Source organism: Aptenodytes patagonicus, chromosome 3 (genome assembly GCF_965638725.1).
Source record: "Aptenodytes patagonicus chromosome 3, bAptPat1.pri.cur, whole genome shotgun sequence".
Lineage (NCBI taxonomy): Eukaryota > Metazoa > Chordata > Aves > Sphenisciformes > Spheniscidae > Aptenodytes > Aptenodytes patagonicus.
In genome coordinates, this window is record NC_134951.1 from 17,081,868 (window position 1) to 17,102,078 (window position 20,211).

Genomic DNA, 20,211 nt, shown 5'->3' on the forward strand with positions numbered 1-20,211 from the left:
TTAATCAGTCACGAAGAATAGCATTTATTAATATGACCTGGAAAATGTATCACCTGCCACCTGCCACCGTTTAGACCACTTCAGATATTTTGCACAGCTTTAGTAAAATCAGTAACAGGATGTTTACAGTTACTCTCAAGCAACATAGAAACATTTATACATTTTGTTGGAGCAGTAAAAAATCCTTGTCTTTGAACTTGCTCTCAATAATGTGAGATACATGAAATCGTATGTCCACAGACATACCTCTTCCCACCCCTTCCCGCTCTAAAATCAGAGTTTACAAACCAGCTATGTTTCCTGACGGTGAAGGTCTCAGTCTGATGGCTGGGTGTACGCTGGCGGAAGCATCTGCTTTTGCAGATCCCGCTCTTCCACAAGAGTCCAATGATTTAGCATGTTGCAAGGAAAACCTGCCTCAAATGCGGTCAATGCAGTCTTCCCATAGTTTTTACGGCTGTCAGGATCAAGGGTGCCTTGGTTTTAACATGCCAATCAACAGTAATACCGTAAGAACTCTTTTGAACAGGCATATCTTGTCATTTTGGAGAACGTAATGAGAAATGAAGGCAAGCTGTATGATTACTTCTGTACCTCTTGGTTGGAAAGGCATTACTTCCAAAAGCAAAATCCCCCGTTAACAGTTCTCAAGAGTATCCTTTTCCCTTTTTTAATATACTGACTACAAATTGATTAGAATCTGCAGAGTAAAAATGGAAGTGAAGTCTTTACGTTCTTCAGCACACTTAGCACAGACAGGCTAAAAACTAACAAAGCGCAGAGCAGTATCATCAAAAACTGAAAACCACTGGAGATGAGTTTGCTTTGATGCATCAAGCTGCATATGTAAACGGGTCCCTGTCAGTACGGACTGCATTTGGGGACTCTGGGTGTCAGTTCAGGAACTTCTGCTTGAACACAGTTTTTAACTCTGCTGGTCAAAGTTTCATTAATTTCTATATGTTCTAGTCTCTGCTGTTCCCAAAACAGTATGTTCAGTGAATGAGAGCTCAGGTTGAAAAAGAAGAATTCATGGTTGAGTTTCTGCTCTTATCCTAATAAAAACTGGGTATATTGAAGAAAGTGACCGTGGGTATCCTGTATCAGCTGTATAAATTGTACTATTTAAGTGTTGCATGTAAGCGCTACAATCCCAACTGGATTTGTGACTTAGTAAAACACATTTAGAGCCTTATTTTGAATTGGGCCTTGACTCAGATTTTCTTCATCCTAAAATACAGCTAGTTAATGTCAAACTACTTGAGTTGCTTGCAAGAAGACAAACATCTGTTGTTGTTTTTCAAACTCACAGCAGATGCAGAAAGATGAGTTGATATGTTGGTGCAAAATTGCTCTTGTATAATTGAAGAAAGTTGCTTATATGTAACCAGAAAGTACTGAAGTGATACGAGAATATATAAACATCTAAATACGAAATACCTTGTTCATGTAGTAAAAAAATCCAGAGAAAATGTGATATCAGTGAAACTTGTCTTAAATGACCAATAAAAATATGCTGCTTAAATTAAGTATCTTATCAGAATTATTTCTAAGAGAAAGTAAGCATGACTGTACTAAGTATGCTTAGGGATAAATACTCAGCTTAAGAGAGAGAGAGAGCGCGCGTGCGCTTCCTCAACCTTTGTTGTGTTGTTTAAGCTTAATTGTATTGGGTTTTTTTGATGGTAACTATGTTGTGTGCTGATGAGTGTCTTCTAATCAGTCTTTTTAGTTTTCCTGTAGTGCAGGATTGTGGCTGTGACCCAAATGTTGAGAATGAGCATGGTTATGAAACGGATGAGAACTAAAAGGGAAAAAAAAAAATCTTGTAAGCATAAATAAAAAAAAATCAACTGCTGTCATTTTCAGAAGACATGTTATTTTGTAAACCTTCACTGGTGTACAAACAGGCTGGTTCCCATTCTGCAACTCTTTTCAGTCAATTAGTTCGAATTACTGTGTTCAGGAACCCAGAAATTCTCAAAGTAAATATAGCAGAGAAGAGCATTTAGCACTTGCGAGTGGTATCTGAAAATAATACACCACAGTACCTCTAATTCCTTTGCGACAAAACCAGGAGACTAGTACAAGTTTGAGTAGCCTCATATAAATTTACATTTACACCTAAAATTAAACGCAGAGCCATAGCTCACATGTCCGTTATAGTTGTCCATGTTGTTTATAATAAAGGGATTATTCTAAACTTAACAGATGGCAGTAGAGACTTCAGGGAGACAGGAAATACTTGTATCTGTCAGATTTTAATGAGAGGAAATCTGACAACTGAGAAAAAAGCAGTTTTTCAGTATCTTGACTAACTTTCAGAATTTTTTTAAACCAAAATAAGCATAGTATCTCTACCTGTGAGACCACAATTTGAAGTAGAGGTATATCTAATATCCATTTGGTAAACGGATTATTCACAGAAATGTACACAAAACTTTGTTTCAGAAATATGTGATATTTGACAGTTTCATACATGTGTATGAAACCAAGATGAACATGCCAAAGTGTTCAGTGTTAGAAGTTAACTGGAAACATCTTCCATTGATACTGTGCTGCTCTAATGTTTGCCACCATCTCTTCCATGTTCCAAAGTGTATTGTGCTGTATTTTAAAAAGCAGCTTTAATCAGAGCCAGCTTTACTTTGAAGAGCCAGCTTTTTACTTTCACGGTGTTTTCCTCTTTTCCTTCCTCTCCTCAATATACCTTTCACGCTTCTAATCAGCGTAAGTGTGTAGCTGTGGGTGAACTGGACTTGGTAACTGACCTGGACTAAATTTCTGCGTGTGCATTATGCCAATTTTCTGGTGATCCAGTTAACTGTGTGGCCCCAAAATTCTTGCTTTGGCAAAGAGAAAGCAGCAAGGATGGGGGTGAAAATGAGTGATTCAGAAGGGGACTTCCTTTTCCAGTGAAAGAGCCACTTGAACTGCTTGTAAAACTAGAGCCTTACTGTGCTGCAGAGGACTGCTTAAAAAAAAAAAAAATCCATTGAAATGACATTTCTGATGAAATACCGGTTTTGAACTAGAACAAGGATCCGCCAAATAAAGTACAATGTGATTTTGTTACTGTTCTTGCATCCACCAAGTCTTCATTTTGAACCGTTTATTGAAAAATCTGCTGCACTCCTTAGCTCTTTCAGTTTTGTCAGGATGATAAGGTGTTAAATAAATTTGCTTTATAATGAAATCAGCTGCAAATTATATATTTTAAGTCAGTTTTTTGTGAGTTTCTTACCAAACTACCATTTCATTTTCAGCCTGCCATAAACTTTCTGAATATTGTGCCCAGAACTATGCATATGCTATGCTGAACTTGAGTTTTCTAGACTTTTTTAATGCACAAACCCCGCAATAAGAAAAGGAAACACTTACTATTTGAAAAGCTATCACTCAATTATTAGATTTACTCTCAATTATTACAGATTTATTAAGTTGTATTTTACTAAATTTATTTATGTATTTAAATATTAAAGACTTTTAATGCTTTATTCTGCTATTTTCATAATTAAGTTAATTTTGTAGTGCTTTTGCCTTTTGAAAAAAATGGCGGCTTTTAGACCACTTGTCACCATGTGATAAGCATAAGCAGTTTGGTTTGTTTTGTTTTGTTTTCTCCAGGTATTCGACTGATTTATAATCCTGTGCTACTTTTTCAGCAGTAGCTCCTTCCCTCACCATGCTAAACCACCAGGTTCATGGTTTGTTCTTCTGAGACCAGAAAACTGCTTTTACAAAACAGCTAAAAAGAACCATGGCAGCTGTTATCTTGGAAAGGCGGGCAATTCCATTCTTTACTCACCTGCGAGATCATTCGTAGTCATTACAGTTGTAACTATTCTTGCTGTAAATTGAACGAATTCTGATTAGTGGACTAGATACGGCACGTTCATACCTTCAAAAAACGATGAAATATCTATTTTTCAATAGAGGATAATCTTGCATGAAAATATCTGTTCCCACTTTTAGTGCATCCACTCTTCACTATTTTAGCTTCAGAGATCAAGCTCTCAAAGCTGAGTGACACTGTATTAAGGGTCTTTTTTAATGAGAAAATCACTGATATAATTAGAATTTTTATATCTATCTATCTCACTAGATTGGATGCGGTCAGAGTTTACGGCTTCTCTTTCCGTTCAGCCCCCTGCTTCAGTAGTTGATACTGAGCTACACCCACAATCGAGTTAGCATGACTTAACCATTGTAAATGTTCACATGCATGCTTTTAGGCTTCCGCAAGTATGAGGAATTCAGCTTTCCTTCCCACAACAAATCTAAACATTAATTATTTCACATTTGCAGCAGACTAAAACCATTTACAAAGTTTATTGCCATTGTTCAGCAAACATATCACAACTTCTAATTATTGACTTAAAAACGTTTGTTTCACAGGGAAATGGATCCAGCATCACTATGTTTTATAGTAAGAATATTTTAAACAAGTTTTGTGAATATGACAAAGGCACTTCTGACAAATAGCTGTAGAAGAACTGTTCATGCAGACCACTAGGTAATTAACACATGAACTGCACAGATCACTGTTCTTGGGACATTCTTAAATTCTCCTCTGTTGAGAAATGTATTTACATGTAGTCATAGAGTTAAAGGTATTTAGCATTAAGTGTGTATTTATTTGTAGATGACCTTTCAGAATTAGCATTGTCTGACTGTCTAACTACAAAATTTAGCACCTTTTCATGCTGGATCACTGGTAATTTTATTAAATCCTAAAACATTGAAATCTTTTCTTCGTAAGGACACTCTTTCAGTTATTTCAACTGTATCAGGTTCCTTTGACCAAATTTGCATGTTTTCTAAGTCAGTGTCATTGTGACTGAGCTGGTGTCAGTGATAAAACTTGACTTCAAGTCACTGTGTGGTATCTGAATCTCAGCAGTTGGCACTAAGGGAAACTACATTAGGCAAGATTTTTACCTACTATGATTGGGTAAAGATCTATTGAAAGAGGCATTAGGAGGAGATATGGCTTTAAAAAATGGAAACTCAGTGCTTTGCACTAAGTCACCCGTAGCTTACTTGCGCAGGTGTATGCAGACATACTCCAGGTCAAGGCGCTCACTTGTCCAGAATCTTTTGTTTGCCAGAGACACCGCAGCTGAGCAAGCTTACTGGCCGCACTGATGAGCGTGCACAAATTCTGAAAAGCAGGTGGAAAAAGAGAAAGAACCTCTGCCTCTGCCATTGTATTATCCGAGTGTTTAGGAAGTTACATACTAACAGCCATAAGCTAAAAACCAGGACTAGCTTTTTCATTTAGAATTAAAAAAAATACACTTTTTCAGTATTTTGCAACCCAAGCGTTTCAGCTTCTTACTAAGGAACCATGAAGCAAAAAGTTAAAGTTGCCAGAAGCAAGGAACTGATTTCTGAGGTACTGCCCAGGAAGAAGCTCAAAGAGCACAATTGCTACTGCTGTTGGCAAATGCTTGATAGAGGCAAATACGGTAAGAAGCAAAGAAATAAAAAAGCCTCTCAATCTGCTACATAAAACTGTTTATGAAAGTTAGCTAAAATGAGACTGATCTAAACAGCAAGGTTGACTCAGACCATCTGTTACCGTTACGTCTGGCATAAAAGAATGAGAAAACTGACAAGAATGTGTGGAAAATTAGTCCAATTGGTGGGAAAAAGCAATGAAGGGAACAGACTATTCACCCTGTCATCCTTTTAAGGGGGATTTTGCAAAGGCAGCGGGTAGAGGGGACCTCCACATGGGTCTCTGTGGCATGCCTGGATTTCCCTTGCAAGTAAGGACTGGCCCCATTTGTGTATAATCTTTTGCATTAGCAACTCCAGTTCATCTCAATTAAATTTTAACTTTCCCTCTTCTGATAAAAAGGACAAAGACCATCTTTAACCTGTGTAGGGCATTATCAGATGATATTTTTCTTGCAAAATTCTAGGACTTAAGGGAAAAAAGATCTTGTGAAATCTTTAATATTCCCTATTTCAAATGTTTTGACTGATGCTCTATTCTTTTCCTCTCATGTTAAAGGTTTATTAATGGCAATTATAACATTAGGACTAAAGAGGCAATCTTTTTTCAACATCTTAAACGTTTGCTAGTTTTAGTTAAGGCACCACAATTAACAACTTTACCTCAGAACATAGGTTCCCCCCCCCCCCTCCACAGAGTCTCTATTGCCAGCGTTATGTTTTCCAGATACTCACAGAAGTGAAACAGCTCTATTTGAAAACTGGGGTTGTTCTGAGAGCTAACCCAAATGATTAATTCTTCCAAGGACAAATATAAGGAGAGATTTCACTGATCAAGACATCCAGAAAAAAAGTCATTTCATATGTGGACCTAATTTCAAATAATCATGCAGCACTTACCATGGCCAGGTCTATTATCCACTTCCGCAGTGTTAGCATGTACCAGCCCCCCCAAAATCTTACCTTATGTTAAGTTGCATAGCACTGAAAATTCTAGGATACCAAAGCTCTCAAAACTGCCTGGGGAGTAAGATTTTTTTAAACATTTGAAAATAATCTTACTGAAACCTTATAACAGACTATATGCTCTTAGATAAAACATATTAAGCACTGTTTGAAACACTAAGTGTTCCTATTTTTCACACTTTGGTTGAACAGTGCCTGGAGCTTCTCAAGACCTTCTCCAAAGCACAAGACTTGAGATTTAAGCCCAAGTCCTATTTTAAAAAAAAATACACAATACACTGCTCTGTTGATCATAGCAAGTACAATCTGCATGGGTAGGAATCAAAGAAAAAAGATTCATCATTTCCATCCAGCATCTCTAGCAAAGATGTAAATTAAGAATTGGTCTTACTCCTTATCAGTTGTGGGCCGTCTAAAGCATAGCTACATATAAAGCTTTCTTCTTGTAGAGATTTTACTGTGATCCAAGAAATCAGCATGTGAAGGTGGAATGCATGTTGAGGGGTGGCTGAAAATGATTTACAATGGTAGCACAAAACAAATGACGACATAGCTGCTGTGCAAAGAACTACCAAAAAAGCTACATAAACCAAAATTCCCAGATTTCAAAGGATACGTGACTGCATAGAACAAAGCTCGTTTCATGTTTCCACTGAAACGCAGAATAAACAAAAGGAGAATGACATCTGAAATAAATAAAAGACTGCTTGTCAGAGAAGGGAGAGAAAGGGCCTAAATGCAATTCTAGACGGAAGGAAGTAGTTCCACTGGGCACCATGTCTATGGAAACTGGTTTCTTACAGGTTTGTCTCTCAAATTTGGTCGATGTCCAAAACACTGCAAGCTCCAAAATGAAACTTTTCTTAGAATCTGGAGCATTTATAAGGTTTCTCTCCCACGTGGAGTCACTGCAGAAAGGATGAGCTTACACTGCAACTCCACCATGTGTGTATTAATTAGATCTTTCTCCTCTACCTGATGATTTATTTTCATAAAATGTATAGGAATTCAATTATATTTGAGGTGTTCATTCTCTCTTCCCCCCGACCCCAGCTAGAATTGGTCAATGGATACACGTCATTGCAGTGGAGTACTGTACCTACAGGTCTTGGAGTGCTGAATAAGCCCTGTTTTATTTCCAAAACATGGCTTAAAAAAATTACCTTGTGCAATGATGATGGGATATTCCAGGTATGTCTGCAGAGGGTAACCATAATAAATCTGGTACCTCAGAAACACAAGGAAGCTGAACAGAAAGACACAAAACAGTGTGACTGCACGAAGGAACACAACAGCTCCTTCACAACTTCTTTTTTACTGTTTTGGTTGTGCCAAAAGGCTCCAGACAGGTGTAGCCCCTGCTGTCAAACTGATCAAACAAATATGAAGACAAAGTGCAAGCCTGATGATTCTGTAGTCTATTTTTGTTACCCTCAAATAGCGTAAGATGTAGAGAGCTGCCCACACTTCTTGTCAAGGTCTTTGTGTCACAGTGTGAAAGGCATGATTTTATTAATTACAACTGATGAGAAAGAAATAAAGGCTTTCAAACCTAGAAGCTACCTTCTCTTCGCAATTGCCTTGGCACCTCTGGGATAACTCTGATTCCTTTATTTATCTCGGAAGTTCAATCTGTACACTTGTACACTTGTACACTAAGCAAGTTTTACAGGAGTAGAAAACGTCTTCCAAGCTGCCTGGACTACAGTGTTAGAAGATTGCCCAGTGTAGCTGTACTGGTTAGACTCAGACCCTGTTCTTAAGTGCACCAAACAATGGCAATTCTCTTTCCTGCCATTCCACAATACAGTATCTAAAAGGAATTGAACTTTTATCACGTTTTCTTTACTTTCTTCAACTTTCATGCAAGTCTATGGGATTAGACAGAAACTTCAAGGCTGCAGAGAAAATAGAAAGGACTCTTGGGGCATAGTTTTATGTAAGGAAAAATTGATGGTTTCCGGTGTAGAAAGATGGAATAAGGAACTGCTTGCCTTGTAAGAAACTGGCTTTTACAGTATTGAGAATTTAAATATCTGAACTTCCTAGAAGTCTTATTTCTTGTAGGGTCAAATTATACTCCTTGCCATCAGCACCATGCGCTGTGTCACACCTCTGCCAGGTCACCGCATTCTGACTCTGCAGAACCATCCCAGTTTGTACCAGTAGCCCCAAAGCTCTCTGCAACTGGACCCAAAGTCTTTAAAGGCTGCAGGATAAATAGTCTACTAAATAAACAAACAGTCCCAATAAATGTTTCAAAAAAGCCTTGTTGCAATTCTTCCAAAATAGTTTTGCCCAGAGCAGGCGCAGAACCCGCAGCCCTGTGGGTACCATGGTTATCACACAGGTGCTGAAGAGACATTTACAGCTTCTCCATGCTCATCTGAAACATTACTTATAAAGCCTTTTCAATGCACACCAACACACATGAATGATTTTAAAATGCTACCACCACTTTTTGGCTGGGGCTGTCAGGTAAGTTATCTCTGGTGGAACTAGAATTTAGTTCACGTACTCTGAGGTGTATTAAGGGTAAACAGCAACAACAGGGGTTCAGTGCCATGGAGAAATGTGGGCAGCGAACAGCCACAGTAGAGACCAAGGGAATTGGGGGCAGCTACGTGCAGAAAGGTGTCTGTACGCCTAAGCCTGTGCAGCGCCAGACCAGGGTCAACAGCTGTGCCCCTAACAGAAGATGAGGCACAGGTGCATTCAGAAACGACATGCCTGTTTTGTGAGGCGATTTTTCTGAATAAAAAGCCCTTTTTTAGCTTGGTGCGAAGAGCTAGCAGCCATCCACCTCTTCAAGGTATTTTCTCTCACATGCCTGTACCCACATTTACCTGTACATGTACAGAGTTTCAGTATTTATTTTCCATTCCATACAATCCTCTTTAAGCAAGATTTAATAAGCCTAGCCCATGTAAGCTTATTACAGACCAACAAATCTTTGGAGTTTGACAAGGTTTGTAATTTTCTTAAAGAATGATTATGTTTTACTTATTTGAGAGAAGCCTGTCTAACTGGTACAATTACCTGCACAACAGGGCACACAAACCATTTAATAACCTAAATACATAGCTTAAACCCAACAGTAGGTGTTGTCTCTAGCTACATGGGTGGCCCGGGTTGGTTTTAGGCAAGTAAAAAAAGCCAGGTTTCCCTTTAACCAACAGTGTGGAAATGCTTTAAAATAGGAAGTTTCTGCTTCAAAGCGTTTGTACGCCCAGTGAAGGCAGGACACAGCACCTGCACATGACAGGCATACGAAGAGTCAGCAGGCTCAGCGGAAGCTAACCACGTTGTAGAAAGGAGTGGTTTTAAAACCGGAGAGAGCAAGGACTGCTCGCCACCCCCTTCAGACAGCCACTCAACACATCCTCATGCGTGACCAGAGCTGTGAAGGAAGGAACTTACTGCCGCAGCAAACCGCCCCTCGCTGTCCCGGCCCTCTCGCCCGCCGCTGAGGGAAGCCCCTCTGAGGCGAGGTGCTGCCGCCTCACCCCAACGGCTCCTCCCGCCGCGTGCCCCCGAGCTGCGCGCGCAGCCCCGGCGCCCCCGGCGGGGGGGGACCGCCATGTTGCCCCCGTGTTTTCCCCCCCAGCCGCCGCCTTACCCGGCCAGCTCCAGCAGGAGGCTGCCCACGCTGACCCCCCGCGCCGACCTGGCCGCCAGCACCGCCGCCAGCTGCGGCAGCTTGATCACCGCGCACACCGCCCAGGTGCTCCAGTGGGCCAGGTCCAGCAGCGTCGGCGCCATCCCGCTGCGCTGCGCACCCGCGGCAGCCCGGAATGGGGAACCCGCGGTGCGGTGCGGCGTGGCGGGGTAGGGCGGGGAGCCCGCCCGGCCCGGCCCCGCTGGCGCGGGGGCAGCCGTCACGGAGCGCTCATGGCGCCAGCGCTGCCCGGGGCGTGGGGCGTGGAGGCCGCCCGGCCTGTGGGGAGAGGAGAGCCGGGCCCGGCAGCGCGCCTCCCCCGCTTCGCATCAGCCTCGGGCCTCGCCGGGCCTGAGCGCGCTGCCGGGCGGTTTGGCAACCCCGGGGAGGCCGGTGCGGCTTCCTCGGGAGGGGGAGTGCTTCCTGTCAGCCGCCTGCGGGGGAAGGGGCCGGTCACCCCCCCGTGCCAGTGCTGGCGTGTTGCGGAACGCCGCGGTGACCGGGGGAGCGGGGCAGGGTCACCCGGGTCTCCCGGGTTGTCGCCGTGCAGCTGGTTTAGGCCTACCCACAGCTGACGCTCCTTGGTGTCAGGGCCGAGAAACGTTAAGCCCTAGGTTGAGAACGTTGGTCCTGAAATTGGTCTTTGTTACCTTAAACAAAATCCACAAACCAGTAATCATCAGATGCTGTGTTGGTGTAAAAGGTTAGCCATGGGTTGTGTTCACTTAGCAGTAGTGTAGGTCAGCTCTTGCTGGATTTCAGTTTTCACCCCCAAAGTGGAGTTTCCGATGCTACAGCTGTGTTTTTTGGGTCACGCTGTCTGGATTGCTACGGTGCTAATTCCTGCAGTAGGGATGGCATAGTTCTGACAGTGTCACTTTTGGTTGTGCAGTAAGAAAGTTCAGCAAAATTAAAAGTTCCTGAATGCTGGACTTGTCAGATTATCGGAGATGGAGCAACTTCCCTGGAACATACACCTACCCACCATATACAGTTATACACAAAAATAGTAAAGCACAGTTTTTAAAGCTTTTGTACTTACCAGCTTGTCAGAACTAAGTAAGAGCAATTATCCAAGGAATATACATTTGTACTGATCACACACATACAGAATCTTGGCTCTTTCATGCCAGCATATGGCCGGGACTACTCAAGAGTGTCAAATCCATACTGTTAATTCAGATTTTCACCTACAGCATAATTGCTTTAACATGAGGGGTTATTCACAGGCATAAAATTTATTCTTTTTCATTTTAATGAAGGTTGTGTTTCTGTATGACTGATAGTTCTTAACGCAGTTTAGTTTCAGCTCTTTTGCATTTCTCACAAATTATTTTCCATTGTTTTGATAATATGATTTGACAGGTTTATTGCATTCATTCCACATACCTTTAGTGGTATTTTAAAACAATGTTACTAATGCTTAATTTGTAAATCATGTTGCCCTCTGTGTAATTCAGTCATTAAAAAAAAAGAAGCAGGTACGTAGGAGTACATAAAATCTCAAAACTCTGATTGAAAATAAATGCTCCCCCAAATACAGAATTTTAATTTAAAAGCTGTGTTTCTGTTAATATAATTAAAATTAATCAGGCTTTTCAAAAACAATAAACTCTAAAAGAAGAAAATTTGAAGTTACCTTAAAATAATAACTGTTCCAAGATTTTCTTGATAAACTGAGTTCTCAGCCTTGTGGGAGTATTGTGTACTTGAAAAAGAGTTGAGCAGCCCATCACACAAGATGAAGTTACCTCATTTAAAATTAGATCTGAGGTGTAAATGTGTCTGAAATTTCAGATAATCTGAGAATAATAGAGAAATATTTAAGGTAGAAGTTGTGTGTCTGCATTACTGTGTGGATGCTGGTCCAACAAAATGCTGTAAAAATATCAATAATATGCACTGCCTTGTATCCTACTGGAGTAATCAAGAAGCTGAACTGACTTCAAACTATTAAGCAGGTCCATGAGCATATTTTATTCAACTATTTTTATATTTAAAAAAGACATGAAATGTTTACCTTTAGTCAGCATTTCAGCTTTTTAAAGAATACATCCTGCTTTACATTGCAAGCAATCAGTTAAGCAGAATGATTTATTGTCCTTCCCCTGTCCTGTCTATGTAATGATACTGCTCTGCGTCTGTTTACTGGCCACTTTTATGTAAGTAGCAGCTTAGGGAAAGAACAGACGTCACAGTGCTGGGCAGCCCTGTTCAAGGTTATGACAAAAAAAAATTATCTCTGAAGAGTATAAGAAATTACTGCTATTCTGTTCAAATTATTTAGTTTTATATCAAATTTCAGACTCTTTTACTTGGTAAGTTGCAGCAGAAAGCAGAACCACTTTAAATTACAGTTCAGTGAATAAATTCATTACATTCGAATCTACAGTGCAGATTGCCTGTTTCGCAGCAGATGGGCAGTGGTTTAACACTGCTGCACCTCGAATAGGAATGCAAATGTTGATTCCTATTAAAAAAAAAATAGAGAAGGAAAATAATCTTTCTGTAATAACCAAAGACAAAAAGCCAAACCAGGATTTTTTTTCCAATAATGATGTTGGCTTATCATAGCTGAGTTTTTAAGCAAAATAATGCCTTGAATTTTGTGGTTTTGCAAGGAACGCAGAGAGTGCTCTCTTGCTTGTTATTTCCACAGCCTAGCACGCTAGCAGGGAGTAGTTCATTTTATAGATAATTGGTGTTTTAAGCTCCAGGTTAAAATAAAGGAAGTTCCACAACTGGGGAACCTGTGGGGATGGAGACAACCCCCAAGAGACGTGTGGAGGAAGGCTAGGGGTGGACAGAGATGACCAGGGACAGCAGGCTGCAGGAGGCTTGCTCGCTTGCCCTGAGAAGGGGGTGCGACACTGCATGAACACACACAGCCCAGGAGAGAAACCAGAGGAATTAGACATATCAGCACAGTTGCAGAGCTGTGACCTCTTTGGGATCACAGGGACAGGGTGGCATAGCTCATGATGAGTGCTGTGGTGGAAGGATACAAGGTCTTTTGGGAAAGCAGGCAGGGAAATGAGTGGAAGTTGTGTTCTACAGAAACAAGCGTCTCTTTGCCCGGAGCTTTCCTCTGCTTTGGAGTGAGCAATGAGCCAACTGAGATCTGAGGGGTCGGGATCGGTGGGGAGACCAGCACGAGGAACATTGTAGGGGCACCTGCTATAAACAGCCTGATCAGGAAGAGGAAACAGATGAAGCGTTAAATAACTAGAAGAAAGCTCATGATTGTAGGACCTTAGAGATAAGATCCCAAGAGAAGTAAGGAAGGCAAATAGCAGAATAAAGATTCTGGGCTTCAGGAGAACAGAATTGGGCTTGTTCAAGAAGCCTGCCTGTCAGTATCCCTCAGGAAATTACTATGGGGGGTGACGGAGCCTAGAAGAGTGAGCTGATATTCTAAGACACCATGCTCATAGCACAAAACCAGTCCCTCCAGTGAGCTGAAATGTGAGCAGGCACGGCAGAGGAACAGCATGGCAGAGGAACAGCTTGGCTGAATGGGCAACGCTTGACTGAACTCAAACACCAAAACAGAGGGTTTGGAACATGGAAACAGGGATGAGCTACCCAGGCAATACAAAAAGATTGCCCAGGCATGTGGGGATGGAGTTCAGAGACCAGAGCTCAGTTGGAGTTGAAGTTGGCAAAGGATATGAACAACACCAAGGAAAGTGTCCATAGTTACTTTGGCAACAAAAGAAAGATGAAGGAAAATGTGGGCACACTCTTTGGCAAGGTAGGGGACATCAAAAAGGAGACTTTTTTGTATCAGTTTTTACTAGCAAGGTCTGCTCACAGGCCTCTCAGGTTCCCTGTCACAGTCAGAGGGAGTAAAATACTAACCACAAAGGTGAAGACAGAGTTGGGGACTGCAGAAGCAAACTGGACAAAGACTGCTCTGTGGGACCAGATGGGATGCATCTGAGGGTGCTGAAGGAGCTCGTTGACATTATTGCAAGGCCACTGGCTGTTTTTCATCTTTGGCAGGTTGTGGTTATCAGAGGAGATTTCCAGATGACTGGAAAAAGGCAAATGTCCTATCTTCTTGCAGGAAGGAGGATCCAGAGCGTGACAGGCTGGTCAACCTAACCTCAGTTTCCAGGAAAATTATGGAGCAAATCCTCCATAATGGCCTCCTCTGGCTGTTTCCAGGTGTGTGAAAGAGAAGGCGGTGATCGGGAGCAGCCAGTTTGGATTTACCAAGGTCAAATTTTGTGCTTCGATCAGCCTGAATCCTTTGAGAGAGCTGGCTTGGTGGATGAGGGAAGAGCAGTGGATGTCATTTACCTTGAAGTTAGCAAGGCCATGTCAAACATGGTCTCGCTTAGCATCCCTGTAGTGAAAGTGGGGACATACAGGTTGGATGGAAAGACCACAAGGTTGGTGGAAAACTGAGCAGCTGGGCTCAGAGAATAGTGGTTAGCAGACTGACATCCAGTGAGTGGCCAAATTGAGGGTGGTATTTCTCAGGGGGTGATACTGGGGCCAATACTGTTTTAAGTTTTGCATTAACAACCTGGCTGAGGGGTGGAGTGCATTCTCAGCAGGTCTGTGGACAATACCATGTTGCACGCAGCCTTCAACACACTGGGCAGTTGAACTGCCACTCGGAGGGATCTTGGCAGGCTGAAAAGATGGACTGACAGAAAACTGATGAAGTTTAATAAAAATTAAAGCCTGCAGCCTGTGACAGAGTAACCCCATGCAGCAGTAAAGGCTGGGGGCCAACAGGGTCAAAAGCTGTTTTAAGGAAAAGGACATGGGGGTTAAAAAGGACAAGAAGTTGAGTGTGAGTCAGCGTTGTGGTCTGCTGGCAAACATGGACAACATCCTGAGCTGTGTTAGCAAGAGCGTAGCCTGCAGGTTTATGGAAGTGACCCTTCCTCTCTATTTGGCACTTGTGAGACCACACTTGGAGTACTGCTGAACACTGGAACAGGGGCTCAGAGAGGCTCTGGAATCTCCCACCTTTGGAGATTTTCACAACTCAGCAGGACCAGGTCCTGAGCAAGCTGATGTAACATCAACATTGGCCTTGCTTTGAGCAGGGAATTGGCCTAGAGGCCTCCAGAGGTCCCTTCTGGCCAACATAACTGATTTAATGTACTTTATTCCTTACGCAAGCTGCATATTTGAGGCCCCATTCTGCCACTGGAGGCATCAAGGTAAAAACAAGCTAAAAATGATCAAGATTTAAAAAAAAAAAGTATGACTGTGATTCTAGCTACTCTTCCTATTTGGTTGTATTTGCTGAACACTTTTGTAGTGCCCGAGGGCTGGGGTTTTACTATTGACTTGAGTAGTAAGACTGATGCAGAGTTGTCACAAAAGCTCGCCATGAGGAAGGAGGTTATCTCTGGGCTGAGAGACTCGTCGGTGGCAGAATGACAGTGTTTCAACTCTGATTTGAAGAACCTTCTCTTACTAAAGAACTACAGTGGATCCTTGTGTATTTCATGTTTGAGGTTATGTTGTACAAGTGTGCGTGATAGGAGTATAAAAGAAACATTGGACGTTGCATGTAGTTAATTGGTTTTGGGTGCAGTATGTTATATATATTTGTGGCAAACTGAAAACATGGCTGTATTTATATAAGGTTTACTTGAGGTTAGGCTGGATAGAAGCATCACAAATTGAGTGAAAGTTCTGTAAGCAAAAAAACCCCAAACCCTGTTGACTCAGTGTTTGCTCTGTGAAATGGGTTGTTCAGTTAACTGAAGGCCTGAAGGCCATCCTGGGTGATGGCATGTTATCTCAAATAATACAGTTAGCTTAAAAATAGTACTGAAAGAGCCTAGAATACCAAAACTGCCCCCTCCGCATACACACTTAAAAACCTAACCTAAAACCTAAGAAAGCCAAAGAACTGGGAGGAAGAGAGGGAAAATCTATTAACTAGTTTGTGCTGGGACTCCTTAAATTGATTTCCATATTAAATTTGGAATTGTCTCCATTACATAGAAAATCTACATTGAGCTTGTAGCCCAGAGAGGGGGTTGAGCTGTAGCATTTGGATCTGGAACTGGCATTGTTCTAGATCCATGCTTGCATCTGAATTACTCAAATAAGGGGCTCCAGTAAGAGTTGAGAGTGTGAGTACGTTATGGCAGCCCTTACTAGGGCCCTGGTATGTGATGCCTCTTGTATTCTTGCTAGAAGTCTTGTGATTCTCCCAGAGTGTGCAAATGGATCTGCCAGCACTGAGGAGCAGCTACAGTATAATCATGCTTGTTCCAGCAAAGAACATGGTTGGCTCACCAGATCTGAAACACTGCTCTGCGCTGGTTTTGCCCCGTGGCTTTTATGTTTTTCAGTGAAAAAGCAATTGAGTAGCCCTATGGTAATATGGTACTAGCAATGTGTCAGCATTTTGATAAGTTTTACTATAGAAGAGTTTATATAAACGTTGTGTTTTCAGTCCATTTAGCTTTTAAGAGAGATAATAATTTAACTGCTAATAAGCATTGTGATAGTTGCAGACAGTTCTACGCTACATGGCTGGTTTGGTTGCTCTTTCGCAGCAATACCTGTAGTTGAAGTAAGAGTTACTGCTTGAATACATTTGTTAATTCACAGATTATATAAAATATATCCAGTGATGATAATTGGTCATTAATAAATGGGGAAAATAGACACAGAGTTTGAAGTGATCAGGTCAAAGTCATAGAGTGAAACCAAATCTCATCATTTTTATAGCTATTGTGCCTGTATATTTGCAGATTACTTCTTAATGCAATTTATCGATCAGTATATACCAACTGAGAGTTTCCTCTTGGCATTCCCTGGGATAAGAGACAGTTAAGAGACATTTGCAGCAGTTTTGCTCTGTCAACCTGGCATAGAGGTGTTGTGCTGAGGTGAGGCTGTAACCCCAGATACTTGGAAATTCCATTTCTAAGTACTGGTGGTTTTCTGGATACATACAGCTTCTGAGAGAAGTTTTGGGAAGGTTACAAGCTGAAGTCAGTCTATGGCATCTGTACCCTCTGACAGAAGAGGGCTGTGGGCAGGGCTGTGATTGATGGAACTGTGCAAGCGCCTCTTCAGCCTTTGGCAGAACTTCTGAGTTTCTTGGAGAAGCATCTGTGTTTCAAGGAATTCATCCAAGCAAACATGAAGTTTTCTGAAGAGGGAAAACCGTACCTGAATGGATTCAGAGTAGCAAGTAGAGTTTTTAAGAGAGGCATCCTACTGTAGGAAAGGTTTACTGGCTTCTGTCTGGGCCGGATTTAGGAAAAGCAGCTTGAGGCCCTAACAAATTATTGTTGATTTCTAAAACCAACAAACCAAAAAATACCCCACTTCAGAAGACTTATTGTCTGCTTTAAGACGAACTTCAATTCAGAAACTTTATTCTATAGAGTGTTCTTTATAGAAAGCAAACAATGTGAATGTGTATGTACATAATACATACAAACATATGATGCCTGGACTGGCAGTATTGTCCATCTAATGTTCATACATAATTATCCTCTCCCTTTCCTTTTCTAGGAGTCTTACTGTTTATGCAGTAATTTTCACAGCGTGATGAAACCTTTTTGTAGGAAAACCCATTTAGTTATTTTGTTTACTTTAGAGTAATTTAAAGGTCAAGAAACAGTTTTAAATACAGTTTCTAAGAAACACAATTGGATTTACAGCTGTCACTGATCTTATAAAACCTTCATATTTAAGATGCCAGCTGGGAACTATGTACAAAGACTATTCTAAAAGTATGAGAAATACAGATTTATATGAACTTACATACGTTATGTTTTGTTAAAAAATATATTTCACACTTTTCTATTATAAGCGGAACTCAAAATGAGAACACACAAAATTTGGAGGCACTGGAAACATCTATGCACCAAGTTACAATTAATATTAACAATCCTCAAAAACCTACCAGAGAAAGCAGTGTATCTAACTGAAGAATTGTTTAACTGAGAGAAATAAAGAAAATGAATTGTCTGAACATGTATAATCTCTTGTTTGAGATCTGGCAGCAAAAGGGAAAAAAGCTTATAAAACTGAAGCACAAGTGATACATTGTAAGAACTCTTTACAAGAAGCTTACAACACCATTTAATATCTACATAATCTCTAATAAATGGAATTTCCACTGATTATATACAGATTTCAATGCTGTTATCATCTCATCCAGTCTTTCTAAGAGACTCTGCTTATAAGGATTAGTGGCAAAGTTAATTATGGTAAAAGAAAAATGATTGTTAAACTTGGGATGAAAATGGTGTCTAGAGAATATCTGTTTGCTGCCTTCTACTCGCAGATGCTAAGGCAGTTTTAATTAGGACCTTGGATATTCCCAAAAGGTCTTTTCTGGAGGTTGCTGTACGTGATAGATCCAAGCTAACTTCAGAAACGTAACGCTGGGTACCAGAGGAGGGCTAACTGCAGCAGCATAAAATAATTTGCATTTCCAAGGAGAGTGTAATAATTGAACAAAATAAGGTGTCCAGTTCAACACAATGTTCCCATATCACATGGATTATCAGATCTAGTCCACATGGGAAACTTTTTTCTCTAAATAGTCACTTTCCCCTTAGAGATAGTCATTAAGATGTCAAGTGCTTAAGAGTTGCTATTGATTTCAACAGGAAATAGGAATGAACTGGAGTTTTGGGGGTGAACAGAGCTACTCCCACCAGTACTTTAGAGTCATTTCAGTTAGCTTAATCAGAAAGTCAAGGTGTTAACTTAATTCCACATCAAAAGAGGCAGTACAGTTGTGGGTTGCTGTGATCTTGCAACAAGGCACAGAGCTACATTTTCCAAGGTTGCACACTTTGATGAATAAACCAGAAATCCTTGCATATTTTGGCTCCACTCGGGTATACCTGCAGTCTTTCCTGTTGTGATCTATTGGACTGAAGTGACCTGTGCATAGCACAGCTGAGAACGAGTGCAGGGTTGTATAAGGGTCTTACTGTGCTGTATGCATGTAATCACTGCAAGGACCCACTGCAGGAACCGCCTGGCATCTCAACGGGTGCTTTATCTGATTAAGGACACAATCAGGACTACATTTCATTAGTAAAGGCTTGCAATTGTTGAAAGAAAACTAGTTATCGCCATTCATACATGTGACATAATGACATGAATGTGCTCTTTGAGATGTGTTCTTACGTGGCTGTCAGGAGGGCACTAGTCAAGCCTCTCAGATGCGTGTGATGAAAAGAGGCACATCTAGACTTTGTGAAAAGCATTTTGTATATGAGTAGTTAGAAGAATTAGAAATACATTTTTTATCAAAAAAATTAGGTGATTAATCTCTATTTTAGAGGTGCAATCTATTTAAACCTGGTGTAATTGAAATAGGATTTTTTTTTTTATTCTTTTTGAATGTGTTTGAAAAATCATGTTTGCAAAGTATGTTCTCATCCCAACAACTCTGGTATAGATCAGAGAATTGGTGAAAAGCTCTTCAGATGGTCATTCAATTTATACACTAAAAGACAAACCCTACTAAATACATCATTCTTGATGGATATGTGTGTTTAACCTTCAAAGGTGGAGATTCCTCGGGGAATCTATTCCAGTGCTGTATTAGCCTTACCACTAGCTTCCCAAAAAGTTAGCATGATTCTTCCTTGCTATAATTTAAGCCTATTATTTTTACTATTGTCTGCCACTCACGTGAAGTACAAATGATTCCTTTTCTCATTCCAGAGCTATACATGTATCTAAAGACTGCTATCCTCTTCCCAGACTGCTTTTTCTTCTCCAGCTTAAACTTTAACAGTCTTTTTAATCTTTCGGCATAAGCCGTATCTTCCAGTACTTCAGTTACCATCATTGCTTCCCTAGACTCTGCTTAGTGGCCCACATCTTCAGGGTAAGACATGGAAGGTCTTGTCCAAAACTGGGAGAAGAGCTTCAGCTGAAACAGCACCAGTGCTAAGTGAAGTGGAAGGATTAAATCATGTACTGCTTAGACCATCAGGTTCCTGTACCCTTCAGTTTGCAGGAACTCTCTGGGAGAGGGATTCTCTGGATTCACACAGAGCAAACTGAGTCAAGAATCTGGAATTATTTAATGTCCTTTGAAATCTAAAAGGAATTTTCTAACACTGCCTTGCTATAACTTAGTGTCCTTTTCAGTGGAT

At 41.0% G+C, this 20,211-nt stretch overlaps 1 protein-coding gene and 1 long non-coding RNA gene across 2 annotated transcripts in view; one reads left to right on the forward strand and one right to left on the reverse strand.

Moving 5' to 3' along the window:
• On the reverse strand, nucleotides 1–10,243 carry SLC66A3 (solute carrier family 66 member 3). The gene is made up of 7 exons (XM_076332776.1): nucleotides 10,049–10,243; nucleotides 7,593–7,675; nucleotides 7,046–7,115; nucleotides 6,364–6,421; nucleotides 5,044–5,164; nucleotides 3,809–3,850; nucleotides 1–1,804 (listed from the first exon to the last, which is right to left on the reverse strand). The coding sequence occupies exons 1-7, from the start codon at nucleotides 10,189–10,191 to the stop codon at nucleotides 1,716–1,718; spliced, it is 606 nt and encodes a 201-aa protein (XP_076188891.1). The 5' UTR covers nucleotides 10,192–10,243; the 3' UTR covers nucleotides 1–1,715.
• Nucleotides 10,086–20,211, forward strand: part of LOC143157779 (uncharacterized) — an 18,118-nt gene continuing 7,992 nt past the window's right edge. The window contains exon 1 of the long non-coding RNA XR_012994845.1: nucleotides 10,086–10,153. This is a non-coding gene — a long non-coding RNA (uncharacterized LOC143157779). The remainder of the gene's footprint in view (nucleotides 10,154–20,211) is intronic.

Excerpts from the sequence above, each read along its gene's own strand:
- SLC66A3 (XM_076332776.1), bottom strand. The coding sequence starts at position 10,191 with ATGGCGCCGACGCTGCTGGACCTGGCCCACTGGAGCACCTGGGCGGTG. Across the intron at positions 7,676-10,048 it reads CTCCTGCTGGAGCTGGCCGG|CTTCCTTGTGTTTCTGAGGT; the intron begins GTAAGGCGGCGG and ends CTTTCTGTTCAG. Across the intron at positions 6,422-7,045 it reads GCTTTGTTCTATGCAGTCAC|ATTTTGGGGGGGCTGGTACA; the intron begins GTATCCTTTGAA and ends ACATAAGGTAAG.